Source organism: Benincasa hispida, chromosome 1 (assembly GCF_009727055.1).
Source record: "Benincasa hispida cultivar B227 chromosome 1, ASM972705v1, whole genome shotgun sequence".
Classification (NCBI taxonomy): Eukaryota; Viridiplantae; Streptophyta; class Magnoliopsida; order Cucurbitales; family Cucurbitaceae; genus Benincasa; species Benincasa hispida.
Window position 1 is genome coordinate 40,998,538 of NC_052349.1, and position 20,336 is coordinate 41,018,873.

Here is a 20,336-nt window from a genome sequence, read left to right on the forward strand (position 1 = left end):
TTAAATCTAAAGATCAACGTTTGATACATGATTTGTGAATGAAAGATTAAAGAAGATGAGCACAGTAGATGAATGAAAGAATAGAAACAAATATGGAAAGAGTGTCAATGTCTTGACACAGATCCTGTGCTTGCCGGCGTGTGGATGAAGTGGAGTGGAAAGTTTCCCTCTCAGACTTGCTTTTCTGGTAAGAGAGGACCTCTTGCACAGAGCTTCAGCTGTAGGAATAGGAAGAATTTCTTGCTCGGAGACTCACTTTTCAGCCTTATCTCGTCGTTCTCCCAGATTTTCTCTGTAAAGTCTCTTCAGACCAGCCTCCTTTGCAATGAATTCAAGGAAGCTATTTATAGACAAGACCTTGGGTCTTTTTATTGGTGGTCTCACTGTGTAATTGTGATCATTCCTGCTATGACGTAATGGAAATGTCCGCTCTGCTCCACGATCAATCTGTCAGAATCATACAATAGAAAGTTGTACACTAGTCATAATAGCCTGCGAATGTGTTGCTCTTCACATCTTCGATCAATCACTGCATGCGGTGTAGTTTTTTTTATTACCGCATGTGTTGGATATGCGTTGATCGCTAGAATCCATGATCGATCGTCGCATGCGCTGCCATTGCATTGATCTTTCTTCATTCTTGATCGATTGGCGCATGCGATGTAGATGCGTTGTACATTTTGTCCTCGAGTAATTAACGCATGTGGTGACCTATTTCCTGTAAAACAGAGACTTAGACATTCCATTTCTCCATCGCAATGGGGTTAGTGCGTATGTTCACGACATTTTATAATTTTCATATTTCTCAGCCAATTCTTATACTATCGACGCAACTTTTCTTTCTTTTTGCCGCATAATCTAAATAAAACAGCATAAATAACTTGTATTCCTACAAGTTATCAGTGGTGTCCAAGAGGTTACTTGTTCGTGGAGAAGATTGTTCGTGACTACCAAATGATTGGGTAGACGATCTGGACGAGAGCGAGATTTTGTTGTCCAACATAATTGGCTTCATCAATGCTTAACCCATTCATATCCGCCACGTTGAAGTGGACCATCATGTTGAAAACATGTTCTCGAACAGATGCCCCTTCTTGCATACGGGCATTGAAGATGTGTTTTAGAGCGTCATGCCTGAGTTGTGCGAATGGTTGTCCAAATATTTCCCTCAGGGACTCCATGATCTCACGGGTTGTGAGCATGGGCTCATGCTTCTTGGCCAAGACTTTATTAAGACTTGCCAAGATATATGCTCGGGCCTTATCATTTGCCCGTGTCCAACACTCTTAAGCTTCCCGAACATTTGAGGAGCATTGGGAGTTGGAATGGGAGGACAATTCTCCATGAGGACCAAACGAAGATTATCGATGATCAGTATTTTGTTGATACTGTTTTTCCAACTAGTATAATTTTCTTCTGTTAATTTATCCACAACGAGCAAATTTAATGTAGCAGTTGATATAATAAAATAATTGCTGAAAAAGAACAACTATTTACTATTAGTTTACTTTGCATTAAACCACTCAAACAACCGATCAACTTAAACAAAATTTTAGTATACGCTAAGTAACATCTAATTTTGTAATGATGTTTCAATGAGGCAGGACAAAAGTCACCGTAGGGTGATCAAGTATCCCTTCACTAAAATGAGACATTCTCAACCATTAGATAGAAAAAAACACCTTGTTACTGTGACTAATAGTCACCATTGTTTGATCCATAATATGTTAACTCACTTAATAATTCTTGTAAGTGTAACCCCTCATTTTAGGTCCTAAAGTTCTACCCCAATGAGCTAATTGTAGGGAAAAACCGATTGGGACATGAGGCGATGCATGTAGGGAAAAACCTTATCCATTTATGGAGATTGAATAAAGCGTCATGCAATACTGCCATCCTTTAGGGGGACACCCACGATTCCATGAGGCGATGCATGAAACTTTATTTAATCTAATGAGAGACATCAGGGGATGTGCTTCACATGTCCCAGTCCCACTTACTATAAACACTCTCTCTATTCACCTTGTTATTGACCTACCCAAATGCCATCTGTAAGGGGACACTCATGATGCCTCGAGCCGGAGTGTAGATCTCATGGTGTGAATTTATAGGGAGAAACGTGTATAGAATAAAATGAAGTATCATATACCTCATCTTCCTCTCACTGAGTGTTTTACCTAGGGTTAATTAACTTAGAAAAAAACCTAGCTACTGATTTTAACTAAGTGAACATTTAATTTGTTCAAAAACAACACTTGTCTTTGATGATTAAACAATTTGATTGAAGTCTCATTTAACTCTTTAACAGATTTTGATCAAACTTGCATGCACATAACAAATCTATCTAATTCACCTTTCTAGGCAGGTTCCCAGGTAAAGGTGCGACGTTTCCATCAACTTAAGTACCCTAGCCTAGACAAAACCCACCTTAGACAAAAGGTCCCTTATAGATACATTTGTTACATATTTAATATTTTATTAAGAATAAATTTAATCCTATTAGACTGATTAAAAGATTCAACTAAGATTTCTAATCTCATTAGAAATGTGATCTTAGGCTATCTCAATCACGTTTTAAAACAATTTTAAAAATGATTATAGCCTAAGGTTTGCATGCAAATCTTAATTATCGATTTTAATTCTAATTTCATTGAATTATAATGATTATAAATAAATAATTAATTAAAATATTCATTGCATGCTTGACATATTTCAGTTAATTATGACATTAATAAATTAACTTAAGTTAGTGTCATGTTTCATGCAATCTCAATTCATTACTAATATATATAACAATTATATAACTTGGTAATGAATAATTTTATAACATGCTTGCATACATTCATTCAATCATATATTATAACAATTATAATATAAGTGATGCATGGAGATGCTATAAATGCATGCATACATATATTATAATAATTATACTATATGATGCATGTGCATGCTATATAATTTAAATCATGCATATACATATATTATAACACTTATAATATAAAATGATGCATAAATATAAATGCATAACTTATGGTCGATTTTAAAACTATATGACATACAATATGACATATACTAAAAACATACATCAAATGTATATTTATAACTAGCAATTAATGGATCGGGATAGGACACCTGAAAGGAACTTACAAAGCTAAAAAAAATACAAAAATAAAAGCCAACTGGTTCGAAACAAGTGAACCAGGCCTTGAACTGCTCGAACCAAACCGTCCTTCAACGAACTCTCTGCAGTGATCATGTAGCAAATATGTTGAAAATACTGCAGAAGCCTATTGCACGATCTTGTAGCAAAAGCTACACGATCTTGTAGTAGTAGCTACACGAGCGTTTAGTAAAAACTACACGATCATATAGCAAAAGCTACACAATCTTGTAGAACTGCTTTCTTCCTCATCGAAGCAATTCTTTGAATTTCCTCTTTAAAGCTCCTCGAGAACAGCACGAGCGACTCAAAACATTGAATACGGACTCTATAACATAATTATGCCCAAAACAGGAGCCTTTACAAACCAAAATTATAAAAGCATAAAGCTTCAAAACTAAGTATCCTATCCTGAAACATCCATCAACAAAACCGCATTCATCGCATGAATCATGAACAGAATGCAGAATATTAAAACCCACCATTACTGTAAAAAACTGATTCAATAAGAAGTGGAATTTGGGATCAGTAAACCAACAAACTTGGCTCTGATACCAATTGAAGTATCTCAATGAAGAGAACCTTGAGCGGAATCAAGATCATCCCAATTTCCATTTCCAATAGAATGTAATTATTACAAAAAAAGAAAGAACAAATTATGGATTTACATAAATTACAACATGCTTAATTAAAAGGAAACTTAGGGTTTCAGAAACACTTACCTTTGAAGACTTTCTTCAAAAATCCCTCGATCAAGAAACAGACACTACCACGAAGGTGACCTTGGTACTCTCAGATAGAAAATCCAAGAGTAATGGATTCTGACTATTTCGGAACGAGGGAAAAATTGTGAGTCGAAAGGAGAATAAGAAATTGTGATTGATTTCTAAGAACAATCACCTCACAGAACGTTTCTATCTTACTTTTTCTCTCGTGAAGCAGAAGATGAAAAATCCTCTCAAAAAATGTTAAATATATCAAGAACCACCTATTTACGTGGGTGGAGAGAAAAAAGAGGAGAGAGAGTTGTAACTCCCTCCCTAATCCAAATAAAATAATTTATAAAATAAATATTTAATATATATAAATATGATAACTAACTTATCAAAATATATATATAAAACTACAAGTTATATCAAATATAACTTATATCCTATAGTTTAAATATTGTATCATATACAATATAACCTATAGTTTCTTTTCTCTCTTACTTGACATTTAATATAAATCACATTTATATTAAATTTAATAATTATGAATTCAATTCATATAATTAATATTTGAATCTTATTCAAATATTTATTTCCTCTCACAAATGCTATAATATATCAAATACATTATAATAATTATATCACATATAATTACAATAACTTAATTATATCATATATAATTAAATCCCTCAATTAATTTAAACAATTCAAATTAATCTAGAAATTTATTCTCATTTAGTCCTATTGAGCTATCAAGGGACCATATGGACCTATAGCTTGAAGCTCCAATGGTGCATGAATAATTATCAAACTATTTAATTAAATTATTCACCATCCATTAACTGTCGGACACTCCACTAAAGACCGACTGTTCGCACTACAGATCTATTTCTGTGTCCATTGGATATAACCAATAACAGTACGATGACCCTTCACAAATTGCTCGTAAGTACAGTTGAGCCAAAAATACTATTTTCCCCCTGTAGTTACATCTAACTTCTTAAGTACTACCGATCCCTCTAATGAACAATAGATCATAGTCTAACTATGACCAAATCCCTCTCTGGGCAGGAGAGGGTGTGGGGCCACATTGTTCAAGCCCCGGAATCAGCCCTTAAGGGAGCAATTTATCTACTTACCCTGACCTCGGGGAAGGAGTGAATTTCTTCTTGTGTAGCTGTGTTCCTAGCTCCCCAATTAGAAAAATCCCCAAAATGGTAGGCTTATTGAGTTGGCGAACTCTCAACCATACAAATCAAAAGATCGCCCTTATAGACAGGAGTTCACAACTCACTCAGGATTCAGGTCATGTTACCTATGGTCATCCTAGTGAAATGTAAGTCTCTATTATGAACAACATTATATAATGGGACTAAACATTTCATGGTCTGGTCTTATACAAATTACTTTGTATAGAATATCCCCGCTCACGAGTCTATACATGAATGATCAGGATTAGATCATTTGTAGCATTTACAACAATTATAACACCTACAAAGTAGGTCATATTCGTAGTGTCAACAGGATACCCAACTTTATCCATCTAACAAACCATTTAGGTTATCATTTAAATATGATTCACCCGTATGTCTCTACATACATGTTTAAGCTACAAGATAACCTTGGATGTTAGTTTATTAGTTTGTGGTTAATGCAACTAAAATATGGAATAAAATATCATATATTTCATTAAATAAACTATGAGTTTATTCAAAACATTTACAAATTATAAGACCCTACGAGATTTAGGGCATCAACCCCAACACACTCAACCACTTAAGCGAAGTCAAAATTTAGGTTTGGAATGCAGACTATATTTTTTTATATTCAATAAAAAATCATATACATATATATATGTGTGTATATATATATACATAATTATTTGAGTGCTCTGACCACTTAATAGATTTGCCCCTATTGACAATGATGAAATTATAATATCTTGTTGTCGTCATTAGATAATGTTATACCTGTCATTGATTTACTCATAAATGATTTGATAGGCAAGATAAGCTCATGAAGGTACTTTTTATGTTTCCTATTATATGCAAGTTAGTATATAGAAATATTTCTAGTAGTATTGAAATATGAACTTTACAGTATTGTCAATATTTTTTGAAGTACTATAATTTGATATTAAAGTGGGATCAAGTAAATAAAATAATGAAAAAATATTGATGCAACTAAATAATGGTAACTACTTATACAGCATGGTAATACAAGTAGTTTCACAAAAAATAACTAAAATTAATTAAATGAGAAATGAAATGATAGTATTTTATTGGCAAAATGATTTTGAAATGAAAATGATAAAACAGATATCAATTTGTCCACAAAATTTCTAGGATGTCTACTTAAAAATAAAAAAAACCTAATCTACCCTACTATTAGGAATGTGGTAAAAGCACCACATTAGCTATATAAACATCACAAATTGAAGAACGTCTCGAAACAACATCTTCACACATACATAAGCTTCTATGAAAAAATTATTTAAAGTAAACAGACAAACCAACATTACCTATCACAAAAGAACATTTACTCGACAATATAATACTACCACTTTAAGTAAACGTTATCTTTAGCGAATCATCTATGACAGGATTTCAACGCAACCACATTCTCTAGCAGACGAGAAGAATACATTCTCGACCGTTAGAAGAAAAAAAAAAAAAAAAAAAGAGTAATACAAATAATATTCTCCTTATGTCTAATCATTGTCCTTGAAAAGATATGGGGTGAAAGAAGATGAGGAAGGGCAAAAGATATGATGGAAGTGTCAAGTAGTTTTCTTTGAGTTGTATGAGTAAGAAGGAGTGGATGAGAGAGAGATCAAAGGCATGTGCACATGTGATTGGAAGTTATCAACATTGTAATGAAAGTGAAGGTAGACTTTGGGGGGTTCCAATTATAGGAGTGGGAGGGTCCCAATTTTGTGGGACTCATCACAACCATCAATTTTTGTGATGAAAAAGAGGAGTTTTTTTTTGGTCCATTGCCTTTCCTCCCACTAACTACTACTTTCTTCATTTCTTTTTCTTTTGCTTACTATTTATATCATTCTTTTTGCTACTTCTCTTATCATTAAATCAAAAACTTTCGCTCTAAAAATTCACTATTAAATGCCTCTTTTTGTCTCATTACATATCCTAGATTCTCTTTCATCAGCATTGTCACTTTCTTATCTAAATAACCCCACTTCCATTGCCATTACTTAACCTTTTTGTCTTAAGCTCAATTCATCAATTTTCGACTTGTCAATCATCTAACCTTACAATATTGTTTTACTCGTCAAGTAACTCTTAGGATTGCTCTATACACACCTATGATAGTTATTCGAGGTTGAGATCTAAATGTGCTATAAAATTAACTTCATCATTATCAAACTAAAAAAAGATTGGCTAAGCACAACGGGGAAAGCAGTACTATTCTACCCACTTAACCAATAAGGGTATAAATCTATTTTAATTGTTCGAGTTTAGAATTTGAGAGAAATTTGAAGCAACATTGTTGTCCATTGCTTGTGTTGTTTTTCTTCTGATAGCATTCATTTATGTTATTAGTTTATCATATGGTTTGATTGTTTCTTCACCTTCAAAGAAATGGGGAAAAAAATATGACCGTTAAAAAAAAACAGATCAACTTTTAGAATTCAACCTTAAAGTTACATGTCTAAACGGTCTACACATTTCAACCCTGAGCCCTCCAAATTTGAACACAGAAAGGTGATTATTTTTTTTTAAAAGGAAATTTACTATACAGACTGACAGTAAAAAAATCTGAAAGTTATATCACTGAAGGAGAAAGAAATGTGCTCATCAAAAGGTAAGGCCAACTGTATTTGGAGAAAAAAAATGAAAAAGAAAAAGAAAAGAGGAGAAGAGAGGCTAATATTAGGCCAAAGTTGCAACTAGAATCAAAGGGAATGCAAGCTACATTCCTGAATGGGAATTGAGTTTTAAATGATATATATATATATATATATAGTTTCAAACTAGAATGTTGAGTATGAAGGTTCCATGCAATTATGACATTCATCTTGCAACAGTGAAGGCCTCTGTTGTGTTGTATCTTTCATGATAGCAGGTCGGAAATATATGATATTCCTTTTGCTAGTTGAATCAATGATGCGACAAAACAGATGAACCAACAGCTAGCATGCTCGTTCCTTGGCCCCAAACTTGTCTTGCAGCGCATGGATGCAAGGGCAAGGCAAACACAGAAAAGGGGCGGCTTTATACTGTTGAAAGACTTCCATCTTCAGAAACTCCATAAAAGCATATTCCCAAGTATGGTCCTATGCCATAAACCACAAATCTCAATGACAAACAACAATATTAGATAATCCTGTTGCAAATAAAGTCAGTGAGATGGGGAACTTATATTGGAGCAAAAATTGCAAATTAGATCCACCCCTTCCAAGGAAGCTGAGCAACAAGAACATTCATTCTGATAGACAGCTGTACAAAACATGCTCTAAACCACCAGTAGCAGCAAAATAACGAAAATAATATGGAAATAAACAGATAAAAGTCCCTATAAGCTTTACAAGTAAACCACAATGAGAAAAACAAAGAGGAAAAGAGAGAGAAAAGTATTACAATAGAGATATTTATTTATTGCGTAAATATCAATTTATAATATGGAGTTGTATCATTTTTTTCTTTTTTTTTTTTTTTCAATAAGAACTTTCATTGAGAAAAAATGAAAGAATACAAGGGCATACAAAAAAAAGCCCTCAAAAGCAACCCCTAAAGAAAGAGTTTCCAACTAAGCATGATGTTACATATTGAATAATAACAAAAAAAAAGCTTCGAAATCGAAGTCCAAAGTGACATAGGAAACCTCACTGAGGACCAAATCTCACTAAGGTCCTTTTTCAAACCTCTAAACACCCTGTTGTTCCTCTTCCCCCAAACGTCCCACAACATAGCACACACCCCAGCAAACCACAACGGCCTCTCTTCGAAAGGCGGTTGAAGGATGAACTCTCCGATCATCGTACAAATATCCCTCTAACCAGCCATCTGAACGTCAAACTCCTATAAAAAGCAAATCCACACGAACCTTGCAAATTGACAGTCCCAAAGAAGGTGATCTAGGTTTTCCTCAACTTTCCGACAGAGGATTATGCTTCCAAATCTGAACATCCCTTCTCCCCTCCTTGAAGTTGCACTCACCCAACAACAAAAGAAAAGAAGCAACCTCTGTGGTCTCCTTATTGGATAAATGACAATAGAAACCGAAAGAAAATGAGACAGCGCCTCCCCAAACATTCCAGAAAGTCAAAGACCAAACAATTCTTAAAGGAAGACAAATGATAAAGATGAGGGAACCCACGACAAAGGGGGCTATTCCTAACCTATTGGTCTTCCCAAAAATACGCACCTAGCCATCCCCCACGATGTAATGAACCAAAAGGGAAAACGAGGGGAGCTCAATCACGATATCTTTCCAAGGATTTCGATGTGTGCCTCTAACCCCATTTTCCACCGAAACAAAAGGATGAGTACTGTGCTCACTACCAATGATTCTATGGCACAAGTTTAGGCTCAAGGGCAAAACCCCCAAGTCACTTAGCCAACAGAAAGTTCTGAAGTCTTAAATTACCAATCTCCAGCCCACCTTGGTTCATAGAGTACCCCACACCCTCCTAGCTAACCAGATGAAAACCCTTACCTTCACCCGCTCCTTCCCACAGAAAGTCTCTCATGTCTTTCTCAATATTTTTACAGACCGAACTGGGAAAGATAATAAATAGGGATACCACTCAGCACAAATATTATCAGAGTAAGTCTACCAACCTTGGAGAAATAACCTTTCTTCCAAGAGGCTAGCCTTTTACAAATCTTCTCAGAGATGGGATCCCAAAAAGACAAAGCCCTCGGATTACCCCCCAAAGGGGGAGAACTGCGAGGAGCCAACCCTAGTACAAGAGGACTGGGTTGGGCCAACCTATGGTGTATTGGTTGTTATGCCAATAGCAACGCCAGGCAACTAAGGTGGTATGGAAGAACCGCTGCGCCACAAGAAATCCTTCTCTATACAAGTTCTCGGAGACCAAGATAACAAGAGGGAAATGTCCCGACCTCACAGCCAACCTCTCTCACCCACCTATCAAGCCTTTCCTGCTCGCAATTAATACCCAAGATTTGGCATTTACTCGAGATTTGTCTTGCTCACAACTAATATCCAAGATCTGGGAGTTGTATCAATTTAAACCTAGAACTTTTCAGGTTGTATCAATTTATACCCTAAACTAATAATTGTATCAATTTAAACCTTGAACTTTCAGAAGTGCATCAATTCAAACCCTCTATTATGTTTTATTTGGATAAACATTGTGTGAGGCTTGTAACTTTATCAATTAAATCTCTAAATTTACATAAGTGAATAAATTTAGACTCTAAATTAAGATTTATTTGAAAATTGTCCATTCAAATTATAGTCGTCAGTTTTGGTGAATCGACATTTGTAGAAATCAACACAAGTATAAAAATTTATGCATCGATTTTCAAATATATTCCTAATAAATATTCTAAATTGATTCACTTATAACAATTTATAAGTTTAATTGAGAAAAAAATAAATGTTTAGCATGATATTTTTCAAACTAAATCTGAAGGAAGGTATAAATTGATACATTTATGAAAGTTCAAGGTTTAGATTGATAGACTTACGAAAGTTCAGAGTTTAAATTGATACAACTCCTAATGTTCAAATTTCAAATTGATACCATCGTTAGTTTAGGATTTAAATTGATACAACCTCCAAAGTTCTGGAGTATTTTCCCTTACTTAAACTAATAATTGATAGACTTATGAAAATTCAGGGTTTAAATTGATACAACCCCTAAAGTTCAAGGTTTAAATTGATACAATCGTTAGTATAGAGTTTAAATTGATACAACCTCCAAAGTTTTGAGATATTTGCCATTATTTATTTTGTTGGATAAGAAACTGGCTGGACTACACCTTCCAAAGGAGCGAGAAAACCAACTCCCTAAGAGGAGAGGAATCCAGCAAATAATGAAACAGCGATCTACAATAAAAGCTTTCAAAGAAGCTGAGACTTCAAATACAAACATCCTTTTTCCCCATCTAAGCTCGACCTCTCCTAGTAAAGAAAGGAGTGTCAAAACCTCTATCGTCTCTCTATCGGATTAGACAGCAGAACCCAAACGAAAGAAAGGGAAAGCTCCCAGGATGCAAAAGCATATCTGCAATGTGACAGACTTTCATAAAAGAGAAGTGATAAAGGTGAGATAATCTACTTAATCAAATAAGAAAAAGACGGGAGCTAAATAGAAATTTTCTTTAACAGATTTCTTATTCTGCCTTGAACCCTACCCAACTTCCAATCAAAGTACTTGCTCATGATAATCTTAGAACACTGGATAGGGGATTCATGGGGAAAGTGCCATAACCATTTTTCCGATAATTCCCAATTATGAACTGTAACTCCTTACTTCTAACCCATCCTCGATACTTACAAAACTTCTTAACCAAAAAAAAAAAAAAGCACTTGGACATGTCATTAATTTTGTTGAATCTCTGTTATTTAGAAAGATTTGTATAAATGGTCCTCGTTAATGTTTTTCTTTTTTTTTTTTATTGTTATTCTCTACCCGTATTTGTAAGAAGGCCTATATTGCACCTATTCTTATTAATTTTTACCCTCTCGGATTTATGAAATACCATATCAACATGAACTGGATTCAGCATTCTGTCCTCATCAGTCATGTTCTTCAGAGGTTCCCGAATTTTGTTCCAACCAGTGCGAAACAGAGTCTTAGTGAGAACATTAGTCTTTTCCCACTTGAAATCATTAAATGGAAAGACTTTTCAGATTTCCTTTAATAAACCTTCCAATTTTTCTGCTCCATTACTTTTCTATTCTCCGTATCTCACAGATTTCTTCATAATTATACTGACCACCAAGTCTTCAGACTTTTAGCCATATTCCCCTTGTTTAATCTGATCGTCTTTCCAAGCCTTACTCTTATCATCAATAATCTTATTAACCTCTTCTCAATCCTCAGTATCATTATCCAAAAAAAAAGAAGGAACAAAATTTTCTTAATCTTCATGTGCAAATTTGGGGCCACAAGGTTCAATCACAGGATAATTTTGATCCTTCCTTCCTAGCAACGTCTGATTTGATTAAAGGGTCTCGACTCAACTTTGTAATATGTTCTCTAGTGGGTCTTTGTAATGGTTTTTTGTATTCTGTTCGGTTCTTTTCGCATTCCCTCGTGGAGTTTGTATCTTTGATCATTACTCGTTTCATTTTCTTGGAAATTTTCTAACAAGGATCATAAAATCTCTTCATATCTTCATTTGGCCACCTTAGAAAATACTAAATGTTCGCTCCAGTCAAAATCTATTAAGCAAATTTCAACAACTATGTGACAAGGATTTCTCCAACAATAATATGTAACCCACTAAAAATATATAATTGTTATACCTTGTTCGTCTAAAGAACAGGTTACGTTTAAAGTTATCTAACAGACACTATAGACAGTCCTCACTCTAGAAAACTGAAACCAGTTGTGTGGAACAGAAATAGAACCACAATTCTCCCTCTTTTCTCAATTTTGACTCTTCCCCTAAATCTTTCATCAAAAGAAATCCTAAGAGACAAAGATTCCACTTTGATCAAGTGATTGGTAGACCTATCCTTTCGTGATAGAAAAGTAAGTTTTGTAAGGGTTAGTAGAAGTAAAATGTAATTAGATGGACAATGAAAACCGTTCCCAATCCCCAAAACTAAAGCCTATACATTTAAAGGCTTCATAGTTTTGAATTTCCGACTGTACAATACTTCTAATAAATTAGTAAAAGTAGCCCCGTCCCCTTTAAGCTCTACCAAAAAAAATGCGGAAGTTTGGTAGTTCGTGGCAAACATAGGACACTTGGAGTTTTTCCTAGAGAGAGTTCTAGTTCTTCCTTGTAGGCAACTAGCCAAAACTGAAGCTACAGGCCTTCTGCAGGAAAGGAAGGATACACAAAGTGGTTTTGGAAGTTCAACCCTGCAAAATCAATTTCTCAATAATAAGAAAAAAGGTTAAAAGTAAAAACAATATACCTATCCAGAGCTGAGTTTTCTTGAATCGTAAGCACCATGGATGTATGAGAAAACTGCAGTTCTTGACTCTCTTGGTATTGACTTACTGTAACACAATAATTAGAGACCACATTGCTAGGATCTAATAAGAAAAATAAACGAGGGTTAGGTTCCCAGCATAGACATGTCCATATAATTAATTTGTAGTACTGCTTGGTTTCTTACTTGAGCAGAACATGAAGCCCATAAGCCACCACTCTGGACAAGATCATCCAACACAGAGCCTTGAATGAAAATGTCCTACAAATAACCAAGAATAAAATGAACATTCGTGTGTATGCACGAGGCAGGGTGGCACTTGCAAGTATATTAGAAGCTGCTTACCGGAAAAAAAGCCCACCGAGGAAACTTCAGGAAATTGTATACGCATATAAGCTTCCTGATTAACAGAAAAGAACATTGTTATAAAGGGAAGAAAACACAGTGGAAATGTATAAAAAACAATTTTAAAAATACATAATGTGTCTTCGGCGCAGTATTCTTCCTAACTTCCTTTTTATAATTTATGTTTGACTTTCCTCAGTTCTTATTAAATTTCTTTCTCTCTCTTCGAATAGATTAAATACATGCATTAAAATACGAAGGCTTCTTATTCCACAATGCCATCCACACCAGAATAAATTATCCAAGCATTCTCTCGACTTTTTGGGCTTTCATTTATTGTAAATTTTGTAACTTATCTATGCAAGCTATTTAAAAAGACAATCATATGCACAAAATTTCCCAACAAGAAACAGAATTGAATAGAAGTTTATTACAAGTTGACATAAAAAACCAAAACCTGCTAACCGTTGATTCTATACATTTATGCCTAAGGAGGTTTTGGCAAATATTAACTGAACTTTGGAGAAAGAGAGTGATGATGAGTCATCAAATGTCCATCTTCTTCTTTGCTCAGTAGAAAATAATAGTGCTGTCAGCAAATTGTAGAGGCGTGTCATAACCATCACCCCTATCTTTCCCACCATAATCCCCTTTAAAAATTTTCCACGATCACCCCTACCTTCCCACCATAATCCCCTTCAAAACTCTTATGTCACGAAAATAATAAACCAGTTTATTAAAAGAATCGTCCATTAGCGTGAAGAGAAAAGCGGACGGGAGATTCCCCTGTCCCACCCCCTTAGTAGCAAATACAATTTTCCCTCATGGTCTCGCATTTGGGATAATGGAGAAATTCACCGAGGAAAGACAGCCCTTCATCCACTTTCTCCACTTGCTTCCAAGCCATTCTTCTCAAGGATTTAGGTCAAGTAGGACCAATCAACCTTATCATAAACCTCTTCATAATATAATTTAAGGAGGACGCCTTTATTTCCACAGGAGGAACAATCTCCCACTGTTCCTGAGGCCACTAGCACCACATCCAAGATCTGCCTTCATTCAACAAAGGCAGCCTAGGAATTGTCGATGATCGGGGAAGCACTTTCTTCCATCTTTCTGCCAACACTTTGGAAATAATCTTATACAAAGAGGACATTAAACTAATTGATCTTTGCTCTCCAGTGGTCCTATCGGTCCTATTTACAGATTAGATGACAGGAGTTACAATTAGAGTAACCGGTCCTATTTATAGATCACGTAGCTGGAGTAACAATCAGAGTAATACAATATGAGCCCTGAAATAGAGCTCTCATACCCGATTGATCATTGGATTTGAGCAGGGAACTTCCAGCTGACCCTACAAACATATAACTAGGATACACGTGGGATTTTTAATGTCCCTGTGCCTCTAGATTTTGAAACTACAACCAATCGTTAAATTGAATAAAAGTCTCTCGATACTGATTCGACTAAATCCAAATTAATAGTGTGTTTGGGATCTTTTTTCAATATCGAGAAAGTATTTTAACAATGAAATCACCTTTTAAATAAAATGGCATTTGGCAACCTATCAAACACTTCAGTTGTGAAAGTCATAACAGGGTAGCTGGCTGGAGTTATGTTAGGAATCAAGGTAGTATGAGCTACCTTTGTCCCACATTGGTTAGAATAGGACGACCAATGTGGTATTTAAATGGCTTGGCTCTCCCACCTCAATAGTTGGTTTTTAGGGTGTGGTTCTCCAAGGTGCTTAAGTACCTAACAAATTGGTATCAGAGCCATTTTATTATGGGAAAAGGGTTTCTTGTGGCTATGGAAGACGAAGCGAAGCACGTTGGTCATGGGAACGACTACTAAAATGGAATGCTGATCGCAAACGCGTGATGGTAGAACAAGGAGAAATTCCATGGTCATGCGAACAACTACAAAAGTGGGTTGCAGATTGCAATTGCAAAATGGCAGAAGAAGAAGCCCGAGGAGTGATGTAGCAAAAAAAATCTGAGAGAAGGGCAAAAATGGGATGACAACCGTCGAGTTTGTAAGTGAAACCATAACCGAGAGTTGTTCTAAGGTTGCTGTTGTCTCGAACCCGAAAAAAGTCTTTTGTACAGGGGGCCTGGAGGTGATAGTGCTTCAAATGGAGAGGGAAGCCGAATGAGGAAGAAGAAAACAGGGGGGAGACGAGGAAGAAACATACTGGTAGAAAAGAGAACACGGCAGGAGAGAGAAAGCAACAACAGTCACAAGGTTGAAGAAGCAACAAATTCATCAGAAGAAAATTGTGCGAACGATGAAAAAGGCAAAAGTCTGGGAGTGGAGTGTAGAACTCTTAGGTTTGAGAGAATTATAATTCTTTATTCCATTCACTAAAGATATGATTATGTACAAGTGTACAAGAATGACCAAAGAAGGAAAGCATAGAAAAGGCCATAGAAGGAAAATATAACAAAGATATTTACAATAATAAAAATTTCTAATATTAGAACTATAATACTCCCCCAGCATATATGTTAATCATGCTCAACTTGTTATATAGATAATCTTTACATGTTCCATTCAATGCTTTCGTGAAGATATCTCCTAATTGTTCTCCAATCTTCACATATCCTGTAGATACCAAACCTTGTTGAATTTTTTCACGTACAAAATGGTAATCAACTTCAATATGTTTAGTCCTTTCATGGAATATTGGATTAGACACGATATGAAGTGTTGCTTGATTATCATACCATGATTTTGTCGGTGTGGTGATTTCAAATCCCAACTCAACCAGAAGTTGATATATCGAAATCAATGCACACACAAACTGTGTCATTGTTCTATATTCTGATTCCCACTTGAACGTGATACCACATTTTGTTTTTTACTCTTCCAAGAAATCAAATTACCACCAACAAAAAATACAATATCCTGAAGTTGATCCTCTGTCTTCTCTAGATCCTGTCTAATCGACGTCTAAGAAACATTCAATATTAGTATGACCATAATCCTTGTATAATAAACCACACCTGAGAGCAGTCTTCAGATAACACAAAATCTGTTCCAATGCAGCCCAATGATCAACTGTAAGGCATGACATATACTGACTCTCAATACTCACTGTCGGGTCGAGTCACTGTAAGATAATTAAGTTTTTCCATTAACCTTCTATGTCTTTTAGAATCTTTTAGCAATTCTCCATCTTTTGTGAGTCGTAAGTTGGGTATCATTTGGATACTACATGGCTTAACCCCTAGCTTTCCTGTTTCAGTCAACAAATCAAGTGCATATTTTCTCTGTTGATAATAGTATTCTTTTCTTACTTCTTATTACCTCAATTCCTAAGAAATATTTCAACATGTCCAAATCTTTTGTATGGAATTGACTCTGAAGAAATATCTTTAAGGACCATACCTAAAACATCATCACCAACAATCACAATATCATCGACATATACGATTAACAAGATGACACTATGCTCAGATCTCTTAAAAAAGACCGAATGATCTAACATGCTCTTCCGCATTCCAAAGCTTTCAATCACCTGACTAAATTTACCAAACGAGAAGCCTATGGACTCTACTTTAATCCATACAAGGATTTACGAAGACGACACACCTCTCCATTCTCCACCTGAGCAACAAACCCTAGTGGTTGCTCCATATACACCTTTTCTTGAAAATCACCATGAAGAAATGCATTTTTAATATCAAGCTGATGTAAAGGCCAATGATTGATTGAAGCTAATGAAATAAACAACTTCACAGATGCCATTTGTGCTACTGGAGAAAAAGTATCAACATAGTCAATACCATAAGTTTGTGCGTGGCCTTTCGCTACAAGGTGTGCTTTTAACCGAGCGACAAAACCTTCAGGGTTGACTTTAACTAGAAACACCCATTTGCAACTAATAGCCTTCTTTCTTGCAAGGAGAGAAACTAAATCCCAAGTACAATTGTCATTTAAGGCAGTCATCTCCTTCATCATTGCGGCACACCAACCAAGATGAGACAAGCTTCATGAGCAATTTTAGAGACGAATACAAACTCTAAGGATGCAATGAATGGTGTAGAAGACGATAAATGGTATACAAAAGAGGAAATAGGATGAGCGCACTTACGTTAGGAAGATCATCACTCGTTTCCAAACCCAATGACGAAGAAGACTTTGGTTCAAGGCATGAAACTGAATGAGACAAAGATGCCTCTGGTACAGGGAATGGAACTAAAGGAGGCCATCGTCAATTATAGACCTTAACGATGGGTTGGAAGAATAGAGGTAGTCACAAGTAGAGATGAATCACGAAGAGGATCAGAAAGGAAAACAATAGTATAAACAAGGAAATCGTCCTTTAACTCCTTATGCTTCCCCTGACTCTTATTCGAAGAGAAATAAGGTGAGGAAAAGAACGAGGAATGTTCAAAAAATGTGACATCAAGAGAGACAAGATATTCATTTAGACTAGGACAATAACACTGATACCCCTTTTGAACACAGGAATAACCAAGGAAAATCCATTTTAAGGACTTTGGATCCAGCTTGGTATGTTGAGGTCGAATATCCAGAACAAAGTAGGTACAACCAAATATTTTGGATGGAATGGGAAACAAATGTTGTTTGGGGCATAAAGTACGAAAAGGTATCTCACCCTTAAAAATGGAATAAGGCATGCGATTTACTAAGAAACAAATTGTGGAAACAGCATCAACCCAAAAGGATTTTGGAACATGCACCTGAAACATCACGGCTCTAGCTATCTCAAGAAGATGACGATTCTTTCGTTCTGCAACCCCATTTTGAGATGGAGTATCGACGCAAGAAGATTGATGAAGAATGTCATAGGCATCTAAATAAAAATTGAGTGCGTGAGAGAAATATTCTTTAGCATTATCACTCCGTAAGATTTTAAGAGCACCACTAAACTGAGTTCGAATTTCAGCATGAAAATTACGAAAATGAGAAAGTAACTTTAAATATCACCAAAATACCAAAACCCTCCCTTGGACTCAATAGGACATGGATCCCAAATATCAAAATTGACTAATTCAAACGGAGCACTAGCTCGTTTATTGACTTGAGGATACAAACTCAAACAATGAAATTTAGCAAACTGACATGACTCACAATCTAAAGAAGACAAATGTTGAAGCTGGGGACGAAAACTCTTCAACACAGAGATAGACGGATGACCCAAACGACAATGTTCTTCAAAGGGAGACGACACGCTAGAGCATGCGATAGGTGTAGGTATTCGTGGTTCAAAGATGTAAAGGCCTCCAAATTCACGCCCTTTACCGATGGTCTATTTCATCATAAGATCTTGAAATAAGCAATAGCAAAAAAAAAGGAGATACAACAATGAAGATCACAAGTGAGTTTACAAACCAAAATCAAATTAAAAGAGAAATGTGGTAAATTTAAAACAAATGACAAAGAAATTGATTCAGTAAGATAGACGGTTCCCGACCCTAAAACAGGAGTGGAGGTTCCATTGGCTATAGTGACATTAGGTGAAGAGGTAAATGTACAAAGTTTAGAGAATAAACTTGGATTACCTGCCATATGGCCTGTAACGCCAAAGTCAATGATCCATTTCAAAGTAGAGGAAAGAAGACATTTAGAGATATTACCTGTCTCTGCAATGGCAGTAATGGGAGTAGAAGATGATGTCGTAAATGACTCTTGATACTGTTGGAACTTAGCAAACTCCTCTGTAGAAATCGTAAGTGACTTGTCAAGATTATCAGGAGTAGAAGCACATGTGCAAGTGGCACCCTCTAAACCTTATTCAACAATCTTCTACATTCACGTTTCATATGGCCAGGTTTACAATAGTAATAGCAAACAACATCTCTTAAATTTGATCGTTGGTTATTGGGATAACCTTTGGAGCTATTTGATCTAACCACTGTAACCCCAATCAAAGCACTGCTAGAATCAGATGACATTACTGCTCGTGGCTTCTCTGTACGAAGTATTCGAGTATAAGCTTCTTCCAACAATGAGATGTTTGAGCTTGACAACACTCAATCTTTGGCCATCTCATATTTAGGTGCAAAACCAACTAAGAAACTCATGATAAACAACTTTTCACGTTGAGCCATTAGAATTTTTGGATCAATGTTAATTGGCATCAAGGCAGTGAATTCTGCACAAGTATTTTTTACCTCCATAAAGTAACTTGTAAGGGATTTTTCTCCTTGATCTAGTTGATATTGAGTCTTACAAACATCAAACATTCTATTAATGTTCTCTTTCCCAAAATAAAGAATATTTAAATATTCCAATAGTTCCTTGACTAATTCGAAGTGATTTACTAACTCAACGATTTCACGGTCAATAGAATTCTTGAATCGTCCCACCACCAAATTTTTTTAGTAGCATTAGTCGGGGGTTCTTCCATGATGTGATCATCCATCTCAATGCTCCTAATAAAGTGACGAACATTTGATCTCCATGAATAGTAATTTGATCCATTCAACTTGTGTTCAATTACTTTTGACATAAAAGGAATCATCTCAGATATGAATACTAGTTTCTTGTCAACCATTACCTAAAAATAAAACACCGGACAGAAGAGAAGTAAACCCTAATTTACCAAAGAGATTTTTTTCCCTTCAATGAACCACAGATAGGGAGTATATAGCCCAAACAAACACACCACCAAAAAAAGAAAGCAACTCCGATGACACCCACAGAATACGAGAAAAAGCAGGCGACACACATGCCTACACTCGCCGGCGCGTGGATCGACGATAGAGGGAGGTGGCCGCGCGTGAACCTCACGCGATGGTCAAACGGACGCTGGACTTTGGGGTTCTGTAGATCGGCGGTTGGGCTCCTCAATGGACTGGGCAGTGTCCAAAAATAGCAAAGAAAAACAACACACCTTTTTTCACCGACGGCTGATGACAGCGAACAAACCGAAGACGACGGTGGTGAGCAAAAGTATAAACCCACCTCCACAAAATACTAGATGTAACACAAATGGGTTCTAAATTCTCAAACCCTAAAGTCTTTAAAAAAAAATAAAAAAA

General features: G+C 35.7%; 1 protein-coding gene across 4 annotated transcripts in view; it reads right to left on the reverse strand.

Moving 5' to 3' along the window:
* Positions 1 to 7,596: 7,596 nt before the first annotated feature.
* LOC120081240 overlaps positions 7,597 to 20,336 on the reverse strand; it is a 33,064-nt gene continuing 20,324 nt past the window's right edge. For 2 of the 4 annotated variants that reach the window (XM_039035971.1, XM_039035952.1), the window contains 3 exons: positions 13,321 to 13,375; positions 13,162 to 13,236; positions 7,597 to 13,078 (listed from right to left, as the gene is read on the reverse strand). In XM_039035971.1, coding sequence (XP_038891899.1) covers positions 13,347 to 13,375 — 29 coding nt within the window. In that variant the 3' untranslated portion in view covers positions 7,597 to 13,078; positions 13,162 to 13,236; positions 13,321 to 13,346. The remainder of the gene's footprint in view (positions 13,079 to 13,161; positions 13,237 to 13,320; positions 13,376 to 20,336) is intronic. The other 2 variants (XM_039035957.1, XM_039035964.1) reach the window with 2 other exon arrangements.